The sequence below is a fragment of the Schistocerca nitens genome, chromosome 1, assembly GCF_023898315.1.
Source record: "Schistocerca nitens isolate TAMUIC-IGC-003100 chromosome 1, iqSchNite1.1, whole genome shotgun sequence".
NCBI classification, from domain to species: Eukaryota; Metazoa; Arthropoda; class Insecta; order Orthoptera; family Acrididae; genus Schistocerca; species Schistocerca nitens.
This window is the reverse complement of record NC_064614.1, coordinates 1,236,679,840-1,236,696,189: the sequence shown is the minus strand read 5'-3', so window position 1 is coordinate 1,236,696,189 and position 16,350 is coordinate 1,236,679,840. Positions and strand designations below refer to the sequence as shown.

General features: G+C 39.6%; 1 protein-coding gene across 1 annotated transcript in view; it reads right to left on the bottom strand.

Annotated features, from left to right (window-relative positions):
• LOC126201685 (dynein axonemal light chain 4-like) overlaps positions 1 to 13,108 on the bottom strand; it is a 39,643-nt gene extending 26,535 nt beyond the window's left edge. The window contains exons 1-2 of the mRNA XM_049936804.1: positions 12,975 to 13,108; positions 12,809 to 12,892 (exon numbers count right to left, since the gene is read on the bottom strand). Coding sequence (XP_049792761.1) covers positions 12,809 to 12,892; positions 12,975 to 13,046 — 156 coding nt within the window. The 5' untranslated portion in view covers positions 13,047 to 13,108. The remainder of the gene's footprint in view (positions 1 to 12,808; positions 12,893 to 12,974) is intronic.
• Between the last annotated feature and the right edge of the window lie 3,242 nt (positions 13,109 to 16,350).

Here is a 16,350-nt window from a genome sequence, read left to right as displayed (position 1 = left end):
TCCTGAATAATTCGTTCATCTTTAAAAATAGGGCAATCTCTAGAGGAAGCAGCGTGGTTGCCCATACAGTTGATGCAACGAGGGGATGGAGGTGGACAATCACGCTCGTGTCAGCATCCCTGCCACAGGTAACACATTTGGCCATGTTGGAACACGACTGGCTGGCAGGATTAAACCTCTGACACTGAACGCAATGCGTAGGGTTGGGGATGTACAGCCGAATTGAAATTTTCTCATATCCCACTTTAATGTTCGATGGAAGTTGAACTCTGTCAAATGCCAAGAAGAAAGTGTTGGTCGGTACCAATTCCTTTTCAACCATCTTCATTACTTCATGTACAGCTGTTACTCCCTGATCAGACAGGTAATTTTGAATGTCCTCATTTGATAATTCGTTGAGTGATCTTGTATAAACCACCCCGCATGATGAGCTTAAATTATGGTGCACATCCACCCGGACAGGGAGGGTGTGTAGCAGTGTAGTTCGAAGCAATTTTTGTGCCTGGAGGGCACTCTTTGTTTCTAACAACATAGTGCCATTTTGTAACTGGGAACAAGACTTTATAGAAACTGCAATTGCATCAACGCCTTTCTGAATAATGAAAGGGTTTACTGTTGAGAATTCTTGACTTTTGTCGGACTGAGAAACAACTAGGAACTATGGCACTGATGGAAGAATTTCCTGTGGCAGAGACTCATCTAGCTTTCTCTTATGGGCAGAAGTTACAGAAGTAGAAGAAACCATTGCGAAAGTATCCCCCATGATTACTGGCATCTCTGACAGCTCGCTCCTTCCTAGTGGGGGCCCTCTCTGAGGGCAATCCCACCTTAGGTGATGTTAGGTAAGGTGGATACTGGTTTGTAATCATTGGTTAGGTTACATTTTTTATATTAGTTACGTGAGCGAGTTTTGTTTTATCGTACTGTGGACATCATTTTAACTTGATAAGGTAAGTGAATAATGAATTTGATGATTTGTGTGTGTTGTTTCTCAACGTCATCGGCTTCATTTTAGCGATGTAGCTCTAATGTAATCTGAAGTACCAACCCCTTTGAGTTGTGTGTGGTTTCCTGGTATTGCAGGCTTTGTCTGAGCTATATGGGTCAAGTGAAATTTGTGGCACCACATTTTGGAATTCTGTGTGGGTTCTTGGTATTGTGCGCTTCATTTGCGTTATACAGATCAAATTAAATTTATAATGGCAATATTTTTTTAACTGTCTTCTTCCTTTGGGTGTGCTGATTGTTGACGTTTTTGTGTGCTTGATTTTTGGGTTAATATTTGTCTTGGAAGGGTGTAATTGTATTTAGTTTTTGACCACCCAAAACACACTACTTCCTGTGGTTGTCTTGTTAAGATTCATTCTATTGCTATAGTTAAATACTCCATGTGTTATTTATGTATGCTCATAAGTGTACTGACAGACATCATGGTTGCCATATTTCATACGCCTCATACTAGGCGTGTTTTTTAAGTAAGTACTGTTTTGAAATTAAAAAAAGATGTGCTAAGATATCTCAATAATTTTATTTTTACATGAAAGCCTGTACCTTAATCTACTTTTCTACATAATTTCAGTTAATATTGAGGCACTTGTCATAACATTGTACCAGTTTTTGAATACCCTCCTCACAGAAGTCTGCCACCTGATTTGTTAACCACTGCATCACCACTGTTTTGACTTCGTCATAATCTTGAAGACACTGACCGCCCAGGTGTTTCTTCAAGTGCAGGAACAGATGGTAGTCACTGGGCGCAAGATTGGGGCTGTACGGAGGATGATCTAGAGTTTCCCAATGAAAAGATGTGATGGGATCTTTGGTCTGATTCGCCACATACAGACAGGCATTGTCTTGCAGCAAAACAATGCCCTTGCTCAACTTGCCATGTCTTTTGTTCTGAATTGAACGGTGCAGATTGTGCAATGTCTTACAGTAAGCTGCTGCATTGATTGTCTCATTACGAGGTAGAAATTTCACAAGCAATACTCCTTTTCTGTCCCAAAAAACTGTGCACATGATTTTCCGGGCAGAAATTGTTTGCTTAAACATCACTTTTCTGGGTGAATCTGAATGCTGCCATTCCATGGACTGTTGCTTTGATTCTGGTGTGACATAGGCCACCAAATGTTTCGTCGTTTGTAATAATTTGGCTTAAGAAATCATCACAGTCGTGGTGGTACCGCTCAAGGAAAGTCAATGCACTGTCTAAACATTTGGTTTTGTGCACATCCATCAACATTTTTGGTACCCAATGTATGCACAATTTTCGGTAATTCCAGTGCTCGGTCACAATGCCACACAAAACACTACGAGAAACATTAGGAAAGTCATCCCGCAAGGAGGAAATTGTAAAGCGTCTGTTTTCTCTCACCTTATTGTCCACTTACTGCAGCAAACTTGCATTGACAACCAAAGGACGCCCACTCCGTTGTTCATCACGCACATTTGTGTGGCCATCTTTAAAAGCTCTCACCCACTTGCTTACCATTGCATCACTCATAATGTTTTCTCTGTAAAATGCACAGATCTCACGATGAATATCGATCGATTTTAGGCCTTTAGCACTAACAAATCTTATAACAGCCCTTACTTTACAGCCGAAAGGTATCACGTTTATCGGAGGAATCTTAAACACTCAGTACACAACGTAAACAAGGAAGAATCAGACTGTAATGGCGTCGGTGCATAGACAACAGATGTAGCTACCCAGTGTGCAAGCGCAGAACGCCGACCCCAGCGCTGCGGCCGCAGTGTGGCAAAATGGTACTTACTTAAAAAACACGCCTCGTATATAAAGAGACGTCCAGCTTGATGATGTTACGGTTCAAGTGCCTTGGCCTATTTTTAATGGCATAAGCCGTATCACTTCAGGCAGGGGAATGCTATTGAATATAGCATATGTTAAAATTCAGGAGTAAGAAATAAACATGTATTTTTTGTTTTCTCCAAAAAAATTCCTACCACGAGATGTTGTTGTTGTTGTTGTGGTCTTCAGTCCTGAGACTGGTTTGATGCAGCTCTCCATGCTACTCTATCCTGTGCAAGCTTCTTCATCTCCCAGTACCTACTGCAACCTACATCCTTCTGAATCTGCTTAGTGTATTCATCTCTTGGTCTCCTTCTACGATTTTTACCCTCCACACCGCCCTCCAATACTAAACTGGTGATCCCTGGATGCCTCAGAACATGTCCTACCAACCAATCTCTTCTTCTGGTCAAGTTGTGCCACAAACTTCTCTTCTCCCCAATCCTATTCAATACTTCCTCATTAGTTATGTGATCTACCCATCTAATCTTCAGCATTCTTCTGTAGCACCACATTTCAAAAGCTTCTATTCTCTTCTTGTCCAAACTATTTATCGTCCATGTTTCACTTCCATACATGGCTACACTCCATACAAATACTTTCAGAAATGACTTCCTGACACTTAAATCTATACTCGATGTTAACAAATTTCTCATCTTCAGAAACGCTTTCCTTGCCATTGCCAGTTTACATTTTATATCCTCTCTACTTCGACCATCATCAGATATTTTGCTCCCCAAATAGCAAAACTCATTTACTACTTTAAGCGTCTCATTTCCTAATCTAATTCCCTCAGCATAACCCGACTTAATTCGACTACATTCCATTATCCTCGTTTTGCTTTTGTTGATGTTCATCTTATCTCCTCCTTTCAAGACGCTATCCATTCCATTCAACTGCTCTTCCAAGTCCATTGCTGTCTCTGACAGCATTACAATGTCATCGGCGAACCTCAAAGTTTTTATTTCTTCTCCATGGATTTTAATACCTACTCCGAAGTTTTCTTTTGTTTCCTTTACTGCTTGCTCAATATACAGATTGAATAACATCGGGGAGAGGCTACAACCCTGTCTTACAGCCCTTCCCAACAACTGCTTCCCTTTCATGTCCCCCGACTCTTATAACTGCCATCTGGTTTCTGTACAAATTGTAAATAGCCTTTCGCTCCCTGTATTTTACCCCTGCCACCTTCAGAATTTGAAAGAGAGTATTCCAGTCAACATTGTCGAAAGCTTTCTCTAAGTCTACAAATGCTAGAAACGTAGGTTTGCCTTTCCTTAATCTTTCTTCTAAGATAAGTCGTAGGGTCAGTATTGCCTCACGTGTTCCAGTATTTCTACGGAATCCAAACTGATCTTCCCCGAGGTCGGCTTCTACTAATTTTTCCATTCGTCTGTAAAGAATTCGTGTTAGTATTTTGCAGCTGTGGCTTATTAAACTGATTGTTCGGTAATTTTCACATCTGTCAACACCTGCTTTCTTTGGGATTGGAATTATTATATTCTTCTTGAAGTCTGAGGGTATTTCTCCTGTTTCATACATCTTGCTCACCAGATGGTAGAGTTTTGTCAGGACTGGCTCTCCCAAGGCCATCAGTAGTTCCAATGGAATGTTGTCTACTCCGGGGGGCCTTGTTTCGACTCAGGTCTTTCAGTGCTCTGTCAAACTCTTCACGCAGTATCGTATCTCCCATTTCATCTTCATCTACATCCTCTTCCATTTCCATAATATTGTCCTCAAGTACATCGCCCTTGTATAGACCCTCTATATACTCCTTCCACCTTTCTGCCTTCCCTTCTTTGCTTAGAACTGGGTTTCCATCTGAGCTCTTGATATTCATACAAGTGGTTCTCTTATCTCCAAAGGTCTCTTTAATTTTCCTGTAGGCAGTATCTATCTTACCTCTAGTGAGATAAGCCTCTACATCCTTACATTTATCCTCTAGCCATCCCTGTTTAGCCATTTTGCACTTCCTGTCGGTCTCATTTTTGAGACGTTTGTATTCCTTTTTGCCTGCTTCATTTACTGCATTTTTATATTTTCTCCTTTCATCAATTAAATTCAATATTTCTTCTGTTACCCAAGGATTTCTAATAGCCCTCGTCTTTTTACCTACTTGATCCTCTGCTGCCTTCACTACTTCATCCCTCAAAGCTACCCATTCTTCTTCTACTGTATTTCTTTCCCCCATTCCTGTCAATTGTTCCCTTATGCTCTCCCTGAAACTTTGTGCAACCTCTGGTTCTTTCAGTTTATCCAGGTCCCATCTCCTTAAGTTCCCACCTTTTTGCAGTTTCTTCAGTTTTAATCTACAAGTCATAACCAATAGATTGTGGTCAGAGTCCACGTCTGCCCCTGGAAATGTCTTACAATTTAAAACCTGGTTCCTAAATCTCTGTCTTACCATTATATAATCTATCTGATACCTTTTGGTATCTCCAGGGTTCTTCCATGTATACAACCTTCTTTCATGATTCTTAAACCAAGTGTTAGCTATGATTAAGTTGTGCTCTGTGCAGAATTCTACCAAGGCTTCCTCTTTCATTTCTTAGCCCCAATCCATATTCACCTACTAAGTTTCCTTCTCTCCCTTTTCCTACTACCGAATTCCAGTCACCCATGACTACTAAATTTTCGTCATCTGCAGAGCTGGTTGGCATATAAACTTGTACTACTGTAGTAGGTGTGGGCTTCGTATCTATCTTGGCCACAATAATGCGTTCACTATGCTGTTTGTAGTAGCTTACCCACATTCCTATTTTCTTATTCATTATTAAACCTACTCCTGCATTACCCCTATTTGATTTTGTGTTTATAACCCTGTAGTCACCTGACCAGAAGTCTTGTTCCTCCTGCCACCAAACTTCACTAATTCCCTCTATATCTAACTTTAACCTATCCATTTCCCTTTTTAAATTTTCTAACCTACCTGCCCGATTAAGGGATCTGACATTACACGCTCCGACCCGTAGAACGCCAGTTTTCTTTCTCCTGATAACGACATCCTCTTGAGTAGTCCCCGCCCGGAGATCCGAATGGGGGACTATTTTACCTCCGGAATATTTTACCCAAGAGGACGCCTTCATCATTTAATCATACAGTAAAGCTGCATGCCCTCGGGAAAAATTACGGCTGTAGTTTCCCCTTGCTTTCAGCCGTTCGCAGTACCAGCACAGCAAGGCCGTTTTGGTTATTGTTACAAGGCCAGATCAGTCAATCATCCAGACAGTTGCCCTTGCAACTACTGAAAAGGCTGCTGCCCCTCTTCAGGAACCACACGTTTGTCTGGCCTCTCAACAGATACCCCTCCGTTGTGGTTGCACCTACGGTATGGCTATCTGTATCGCTGAGGCACGCAAGCCTCCCCACCAACGGCAAGGTCCATGGTTCATGGGGGGAGGACCACGAGATACAGACCTCCAAAGATGACACTGCGAACACCATTTTGGAACTGCAAATTTCAGAAATTTTTTTTTAATGCTGTCTGTATCTCTGTAACAGTTTTAGATATTTTGTCAGATTTTTTTTTATTTGGAAGATAAGTGCTTTATGATTACAATGGTATCCTCCGTTTGGATGTATCTGTTTAAATTCTTTTACTGTCGCCTTTTGAATTTTTTTTATAATTTACAGAAAAAATTTTTCACAAAAGGCAAATCCAGAAAAGTTAAGATTTTTTTCTGTTGATTAGTACCATGTAGTACTATATACTCTGTAAAGGAGAGCTTCCACTTTTTAGTTGGACAGGTTTTATTTTAAAAAAATCTTTTTTTAACTTTCAAGGGTAATGTATGTCTTCACTGAAGTTGTTTCTTACTAATTTCTTTGTTACAATGTTTATTTCCATTGTCTTTGTTGCAGTTGTTTCTTATCACTTTCTTTGTTGCAGTTATTTCTTTTCACTTTCATTGTTGCATATATTTCTTACACTTTGTGTAGTTTCTTGTCAGTTTCTTTGCCATGGTTGTTCATTGCAGGTTTCTGTATTGTAGTTGTTCAGTGCCAATTTGTTTACTGAAAAGGCTTCTAAGAAATCTGAGACCATCCAGTGAGTTTTGGGTTTTCGTGAGGAATTTGCCAGTTGACACAGTTGCAGTCTGTTTTGTGAAAAGGACTGTTTGAAATGTCTTCTGTCTGGGGCCACAGGTGAATGAAGTGTGCATATCTATTTGCATATCCATAAAAGAGTGATATATAAGACAAAAAAAGACCAGACTTCTCCGGTTGGGAATAAGTGTTCTTATTTGAAGACTCTGTTTCAAAGTAAAGATGTTTCCAGTGATGACTTTTTGTGTTGTAAATGTTTTGACAGAATAACAATGATAGTATCTGAACAAGGTGAAGCCTCCCTTGGTGCAGATGATGCAGATTTTTGCATCAATAGAGGAAGAATGAAATGCCCTGAGCTCTTGAATATTGTGCATCCCACAGGGAAAAGGTGCAAGTTTTAACTATTATTCTTGAGGTGTTTTCAAAGAAAACAATTTTGAACCATGCTCCATCAGTATCAAAATACATGGCAGACAAATCAAGAAATGTGAAGTATGTAAAAGGAGTCTTTGGAAGACCAAATCCCTATTATGGTCATCCAGTAGAAGCAGTTCAAGTTCAAATAGTGCAGTCATTTTATCTGGGAGATAAATGGGGTTGTTCTCACCAGAGTGCCAACAAAAAAGAACTGTAACTGTAACAGTTGAAGGTCAAAAAGTTGTGAAAGTGAAGAGGTACATGACTCAAAGTATTAAAGGGACTTCTGCAATTTATAAGAGCAACTATACTACTTCACATATTGGAAGATCAAAATTTTATGCGTTATGACCTAAGAATAGTTCCACACTGACCTAAAGATGTCTGTCTGTTTATGTGTGTACTGCGCTAATTTTGAACTTTGTGGGGTAACTCTGAAGAACTTACTGGAGCATGTTACATATGACACCTTGGTTTGGCATCATTAGTAGTCTGTGAAGTAAAGCGAGTGGCTTGTTTGTTTCAAGAATGTGGTGACAACCCAGGAAAGGGAGGACTGTCTTTACAGATACTTGGCCTGGAAGACATAGCAGATAACTCTACAGAAAATACATATGCAACATGTGAGGAAAATAAACTGAGCCGGCCGGTGTGGCCGAGCGGTTCTCGGGGCTTCAGTCTGGAACCGTGCGACCGCTATGGTCGCAGGTTCGAATCGTGCCTCGGGCATGGATGTGGATGATGTCTTTAGGTTAGTTAGGTTTAAGTATTTCTAAATTCTAGGGGACTGATGACCTCAGATGTTGAGTCCCATAGTGTTTGGAGCCATTTGAACGATTTGAAAATAAACTGATTAAGAAAACTGTTGCCTTTGACAGTTTCATTGATGAACTTGGTAAATGGTCGGTGAAAGCAGTAACACACCAACATCTGAAGAAATTGTGACACAACACATTGCAGAAGTGAAAGGGTGTGTACAGGCTGAAGAACTATGTTTAGTGCTTCATTGTGATTTTGCTGAGAAATGGTCTGCAATTCTCTCACAAGAAGTTCAGGGGTATCATTGGAGTAATGAGCAGGTTTCAGTTTTTACAGGAGTTACATTTTCAAAACAACGCCACAAGTGTTGTAGTTAGAAGTTATGACACAGGACATGACTCAGCATGTGCTTTGCTGGCAATGTGCAAAATTCTTCAACTGTAAACAGGGGCAGAGAAGACCATCATTATTTCTGATGGTGCTCCTAGTCATTTTAAAAATTGTTACCAGCTTTTTTGAATTGAGTAAGTGTGCCAACTGACTGGGTGTACAGTGCCACTGGTCATGGGAAGGGGCCTTGTGATGGTGTAGGCAGCCTGCTGAAGCATCATGCTACAAAACATAATCTTTCCAGACCAAATACACCTGCGATTCAGAATGCTGAGGATTTTACGAGAGTCATGAAATCTTACACAACCACAGCCCTCACTCTTTTGTCCAAAGAGGAAATCAAAGACTTCCATGAGCAGAAAAAAGAAGAATGGTCCAAACAAACTAGTCCTGTGAAAGGAATTTGGAAGACACATTTTTGGACTCAAAGTGAAGGGCGAACTCGTATTACACGCACTTTAAAGTGCAAGAAAGAAGAAATTTCATTCACTCGGCCAACACCTCCTCAGAAACAGCAGGATAATATTCAGATCCACAACCTGAGAAGGGGGATGTTTGTGGCGTGTATGTACGACTGTGACTGGTGGATTGCAAAGGTTACAGACGCCAGTTATGATTTAAACGAAATTGTAGTGAACTCTATGCTACCACATGGACCGGCTGCTGGATATGGGTTTCCAGGTGAAGGACAGCAACAATGCCATCAGTGCTCACTTCCTGTTCACAATGTCTGAAGATTGTAAGTGCTCCAGTTACTATTGGTTCAACAGAAAGGCATCACTCTACATCAAAGGAAGATACTTATGCAATGGAAAACATTTTTAGTTCATTGACTGGCTAATTTCAGTACAAAACAGACTTTGTATAAACTGAAACCTTTAAATCTTTGGACCTCTCACATACATTTTGGAACCATTTAAAATACTTGAAAAATGAGTCTCTTACTCATCTTTCAAAACAAATTATGTTAAATAAGACTTGATTTTGATTTTTATGAGCCTGTTATGTGATAATTTGCTAATAAAACAGGTTTTTAACACTCCGTCTACAGGCCAAAAGTGGCCCATTGGGACCATCTGACCGCCATGTCATCCTCAGAGGAGGATGGGGATAGGAGGGACGTGGGGTCAGCACATCGCTCTCCCGGCCATTATGAAGGTATTCTTGACCGAAGCCACTAATATTCGGTCGAGTAGCTCCTCAATTGACATCACGAGGCTGAGTGCACCCTGAAAAATGGCAATAGTGCATGGCGGCCTGGATGGTCACCCATCCAAGTGCCGACCACACCTGACAGCGCTTAACTTCAGTGATCTCATGGGAACCGGTGTATCCACTGCAGCAAGGCCGTTATGTATGGCAAAAATTTCAATTGTATATAAAACTTGTTCAGCCTAAAAGTGGAAGCTCTCCTTTTCAGGGAATGTAGAACTATATGGTACTAATCAACAGAAAAAAAATCAAAATTTCATGGATTGGCATTTTTGGAAAAAAAAAAATCCATAAATTATAAAAATGTTCAGAACCCTATAATAAAAGAACTCTGACAGATAAGTGCAAATGGAGGATTTCTTTGTAATCATAAAGCAATTATCTTACAAATAAAAAACCCTAACAAAATATCTAGAACTGTTCTAGAGATACAGCATTTTACATTTTCTTCCAAAAGATGGTATGCGCAATTTCATCTTCGGAGGGCTGTTTCTGGGAGCAGAAAATTTTTTGGAGAAAACAAAAAATATGTGTTGCTTACTTAGTCCTTCATTTTAACATATGCTAAATTCAATAACGTCCAAGACTATGGAGGTAGGACTTTTTCCTAGCCTGCCTGCATTAATATGTACTATGCCTAATGCAGAATGGTATACTTTATGCAACCAGCAGAGCCTGGAATAAGTGAACTTTTATCTCTGAGCAGCAAATGCATGTCACTTGCAGCATCTCAAGCATGTTACTTGCAATGTTACTTTCCTTATGTTTACAAGTACTTTGGGGTCAACCAAAAGGTCTGATTCCATCTGCCTGCTTTGATTCATGGTGCAAATGAGTTGTTTTGTGTGACACCTTAGAGGCAGACCATGTTTTGAAATGGATTCTGTTTGCAGTGCGCATGATGGAGCAAATGGTGGTGCACTTTGAAGTGAAATGTTTATGTTTCTAAATTGTTTGTACGACATTAGACTTAGTCATGTGTGTTTGATGGTTTTGGGAGCTTGTTTATATAGCCTTGCAAGTGAGTTATTTTAATGTTGTTAGGTATTGGTAGTGAGTTGTTTTCGGTTTACGAAATTGTTAATTCATTGTGTTGTTAACGGGTTCAAAGTTTTTTTTTTATGTTTCGTTTGGTACTGTGTGTGGACCTTACAACAAAATTTACTAGTCATTCATTGATTGCTGCTATGCCTGACAATATAGAGACTACAACTAAATTTCTCTGCAGCAATATGGCCTCTTGGCAGAATGTGTTAAGTGCCAGTAGTGCACAGAATTTATGAAATAGAGCAAAATCTGTGTTTCTTAAACCAGTGTCGAGTGTATGTTGTGGTGTCTTCAGTACTGGTTATTTGGCGCATGTGTGTGTGTGTGTGGGGGGGGGGGGGATGTGCCTGCCTAGATTTGTCAGCTGACTACGGGTGTAAGCATTTTTTTATATATTTTTACTCCTTTTTGTAGGAAGTGTAGTGTGTTTCTTTATTTCATAATTTTCTTTGATATATGGGTATCGAAATTTCTGTTAGAGTTTTTTTTCTGTGATTTTGTGGTTTGCATTGGTAACTGAAGTTCATATGTATTATTTTATACTGATAAATATCATGGAGTGTGTTTTGGTAACAGCTCTGCTAGTTGTGTGGTCTTTGTGTCACTTTGTTTCAGCAATACTGGTAAAGTGAAATTTGTGATACAGTTTTGTGTGTGTGTGTGTGTGTGTGTGTGTGTGTGTGTGTGTGTGTGTGTGTGTGTGTGTGTGTGTGTGTGTGTGTGTGTGTGTGTTCAGTTTATTCTCAAGGATTTCAGATGTGTTATTTTTCGGTTCTGTTTGTTTTGGAATGATTACATTATTCATACGGTTGTATATTTCGTTTTTTTAGCTGTAAACACCCTGTTTCCTGTAGTTGCCCCTTTTATTTTATTTTATTGTGGGAGTGAAATATTTTGCATTGTTTACATCTTTGTTCACAAGTGTATTTAGTGATGTTATGTTGACCACACTGCATTTGCTGGAAATAGGGGTAATCACCATCTTGATGGCATCAGGGGTCCAAGCAGATGGGCAAAATCGGAATTTTTGATATTGTCGTAACATGCATCAACTCATGGATATCACTGACAGACCATATATTACGTAAACATACCCATCACAAGTCTGGCTGGTAAACTGGGAGGGCACAGGAAAACATTGCTACGCTTTACACATTGTGAAACATGTTCATGTTCAAACATTCTGGATAATATGGCTTGCCACTGTCTTGCCGAAGGTCAGCATTTGAAAAATACTGAACAAAATATCTGCCCTACGTTTTTCAACTATTCCCAGTACACGCTTATCTTCATAGGATTGTCATATCAGAGAATCATGTTGCAATTCATTCATGCTAACACTCCCACCATGTGTGCTAGACCAACATGTTCTTAAGAAATAGACTTATAATAAAATAATCCAATACATTTCCAACCATTTCTGTAATCCACAACTACAATTGTGACTCTGGTCAGTTCACATGCCCCGAATGTTAAATACATGTAGGAGACATCAATTTGATTTGATTCATTCACTCATCTCACAATGATATAGGAATTGTCATCATAATGGAAGTAAATAGCTCAAAATATACATATACGTAGGATATATAAGTATGTATCAATGAGGAGGGTAGGCAATTAGACGTGGCCCTGTTGAAGGAATCTTCCTGCATTTGTGCCTGGAAGGATTTAGGAGAACCTAAATCAGGATGGCACGGCCAATGTAAGTAAATGTTAACTGACTGCACAAGTACTACAGTCAAAAATCAGGTGAGTAACTAAGTATATTGCTATTCATCAGTTCGTTTTGCTATTCATCAGGTCACAGCAATCACAGCAAACAAAAAGGAACGCTCCCATGTAAATAAAACGTGTCAGATCGAATTTAACATTTAGTAACAGTTACCGAAGCTTCCACTTTACAAAATGTTTCCTCTGGACAAGGCTGATCCATTAGGCGAAAAAGTCTGAAGGTCACACAGCTAAAAACAAAACGTGCCACTAAATAAAGTGAAACATATCTCGCGAACAAAAATAAATTAAATGAAAAGCACAGATATGATGTGTCACAAAGGCTAAGACAACTGAGTGTTCATGCAAATCTCACCCAGTGTTGATAATTTACAAACATATCTTACATACTTCGTTGTTCGCAGCATGCTTCTCACATGCTGTTACACAAAGTTCCATTGCTTCTCCTCTCATCTCGTCAATCATATCGCAGTGCTACAGAACAGCATTCAAGCACAATATTAGTTGGAATATCACCTACAATAGTTTACGAATTATTCGCTGACGATGAACTCACCCTTACTAATGGATACGTATGGATAATTTTCTTTGTTTCTGCCTCTTCTTTCTTCCCTTCTGCCTCGCTCATTGTGACTTCCCACTTCTCATGCAATGTCAATTGTCAATATTTACAAACAGCCGACACTTGCGCTAAACATGTGTAAAATCGTTGAGCTATATAAAATCTTTGCCAGGCTTCACTCAATGATCACTAATTTGTTTCTTTTTTATTATTATTTTATTTTATTGACTTCTAGGATACAAACTTGTTAGCCATCACAAATAAATGTACTGACACATATAACAAGGTATCGTTTCTTTTTCTTCATTGTATATACTGTTTAGGGCATACACTCATATGTTTTTAGATCAAAATTATTGTAATCAGATTACAAAACATAGTTGACCTCTAAAAATTTATTTGTTAATTAAGTTCTTTAGATAAGTTCAATTCATTTTAGAGTTTTATGTCTTCTTTCGCTAGAAACCGGGATATGGCATCATATGTACTCTTGGTTGTGTCTCCGACAATTGGGATCGTGCAAAGCGACTGGCAGCGACCAAGTCTTAAGAGCTCCTTTAAAAAGTCGACCCTGCCTTTCTCATACCCATTACACTGAAATAAGATGTGTTTATGTCACCAATTGTTTCCTATTCACATTGACAGTAGGGTGTCCCTGATACGCCGATTCTATGTAAGTCGGCAGGGGAAGATCCATGATTGAGACGCATTCTCAGAATGGAGGCTACAATTTTCTTTGAATGTCTGAAGTTCGCAAATCAAGTCTGTCTTGGTATGAATGTCCGTATAGGCGCATAGCTTTTTCCTCTGGTTTGTTGGCTTTCATTCCATTATTCCTGCCACGAGAGAATCGCTCGTTGTTTTACTTTTGGGAGGTATTCTGTGTATGGGAGTTTAATGTCCATAGGTCTTCAACTGTTAATCGCATCTCTCGTTAGTTGATCTGCTTTGTCACTGTATAGAATGCTGGAATATGATTTGACCCATACAAATTCTATAATTTGGCCAGTTTCTTAGCTTTGTGGTATTGATCCAGTATGTCGAGGGTGTATTTACTAGTTCTTTTGTCCCAATTCCTGTAACTAATGGATTTCAGAACGCTTTGAAAGCCAGTGATTATTACTGCCTTGGGGATTTTGAGAGATCTTGCATATTTGATTGCCTCTATAATAGCGAAAGTATCAGCAATAAATATGGAAGCATCACCTGGTAGTTGAAACTTCCTTTCTTCTGCAGTTTCTGGACAGAAGGAAGCACATGCAGTATGATTTTCCGTCCCCATTTTTTAGCCATCTCTATATAGTTTAAGATATCCTACCAATTTTTCTGCCAGGTGCGATTAGGTGAAAAGTGCCCATATCCTTTTCCTTTGCTGGAATAGTCGACATATGTTACATGAATATCGTGATAAGAGCTGTGATAATCATATAGAAACATTGGAAGGACCTCACTTCGATATACTTTCTTTTGGAGATCTTTCCAGTCTTCGTACCACTTGTAGATATAAAACTGCTGTTTCCTGACATTTCTGTTATTCCCGATTTGAGAGAGCGCTTTCTACTTTTTTTATCAGTGGATGTTTAGTATCTGCCATCCGCTGTAAGATATAACGATCACACATCATTGTTCTGCAAATATGTCGAGGCATTTCTAATGCTTCCAGGAGAAGGGCGTTGGTGGGAGAAGAATGTATAGCTCCGAGGCAGATGCGTAAGCTTCTGTACTGCATTTTATCCAGCAGTGCGATAGACCGTCCATCTGTAGTCTGTATGGGAACGTATCAATGTGCAGTAGAGGGTGAGCAGAGTGTTGAGGTGAGACCCCCACAATACTCTTCAATGCTTTTTCACGTGTATTGACGACGGTTTGAATATGAGGTGTCCAACTCATTCTGGAATCGAAGAGAACACCCAGAAACATCGCCTGGGATTTTAGTGGTATTTTATGACCAGAAAGTCCTATACTATGCAAGTAGCCTGGCATAATCTGGTTCGTGAAAGGAACAGGTACTGATTATTCTGCCGAAATCTGTAACCCACAGCTATGTAATGTTTGATCCAGTGTGCCCATCGCCCTTGATAGCCTACACACAGCCTGATCCATTCCTTTGGTCGACACATACAAACAAATATCATCTGCATACTGGAGGATTCTAACTGCAAAAGGGATAATCGTCGGCAGCTCGTTAGTATATAGTGCAAAGAGTAGGGGGCTGAGGATAGCTCCTTACAGAAGACCTGTAGTAAGACGACGTGGTCCAATTAATTTTTTTTGGAACCAAACCCATTTGTGTCTTTCGGCGAGGAAAGTGCTAATTCCATAAATCAGTTGTGGCGGGATTCCAATGGTTCCCAACTTCCATAGTGACACAGGTATAAGAACATTATCATACACTCCAACTATATCCTGGAATATTGCTGTTACATTCTCTTTTCTTGTTGTTACGTCATAGATCTCTGAGGTTAAGATATTTAAATTATCTATTGTTTCCTTGCCTTTTCTAAGTCCATACTGACTTGATGATAGTGTCTGATTTGATTCCAACTACCATTCCAAGCGATTTTTTACCAGGCGCTCTAAGGTTTTTAACCGATACAGGAAGAAAGAGAAACAGGTCTATGTGATTTGGCCTGCTCTTCATCTTTATGTGGTTTCAGTATGGGTACCACTACCTGAGTTGTCCAGTCTTCTATTAGCGTGTCATTCATCCATATTTGGTTAAATATCTGTAACAGTTTTCTGAGTGCTATGTCTGAGAGATTTTCTATCATCTGATGTGTATATTGTCCTCACTGGGAGTGGAAGTTAAGCTCTTTTTAATGCCATTCATCAGTTCTACATACGAAAACGGTACCACGATCGGATGATTGCAATCCCGTAGCTCTGGGGGGGGGGGGGGGGGGCAATATGGCTGCTCGGCTGCAGAAGCTGGTGAGATTAAATTCACAATGTCTTCAAGCCATGTGTCACTTAATGGCTGATGCCTAGTGAAGTTTTTGTTTTTGAATAATTTTAATTTCTTCCAAACATCAGCGATATTAACATTGTTATTTAAAGATTCACAGAATTTTGCCAGCTATTCTGTTTACAGTATTTTAACCGTCTTCGAACTTTTGCTGCTATTGTCCTATATGCAATGAGGTTTTCTACATTTCGTTGTTTACAGTAGTTACTGTACGCAAGTTTGCCTTGTGGTATGGCTCTAGAGCATGCTGGTGTCAAACAGACTGGGGGCCGTTGTTCAAAACGATGACTTCCTTTTTTCTTGGAATGGAAATTGTTGCATCGTCTTCAATAATTGAAATCAGCTGTTGGTAGGGCTCTTTCGGAGCTAACAAATTGTTAAAAGATTGAAACTTCACCTGGACTG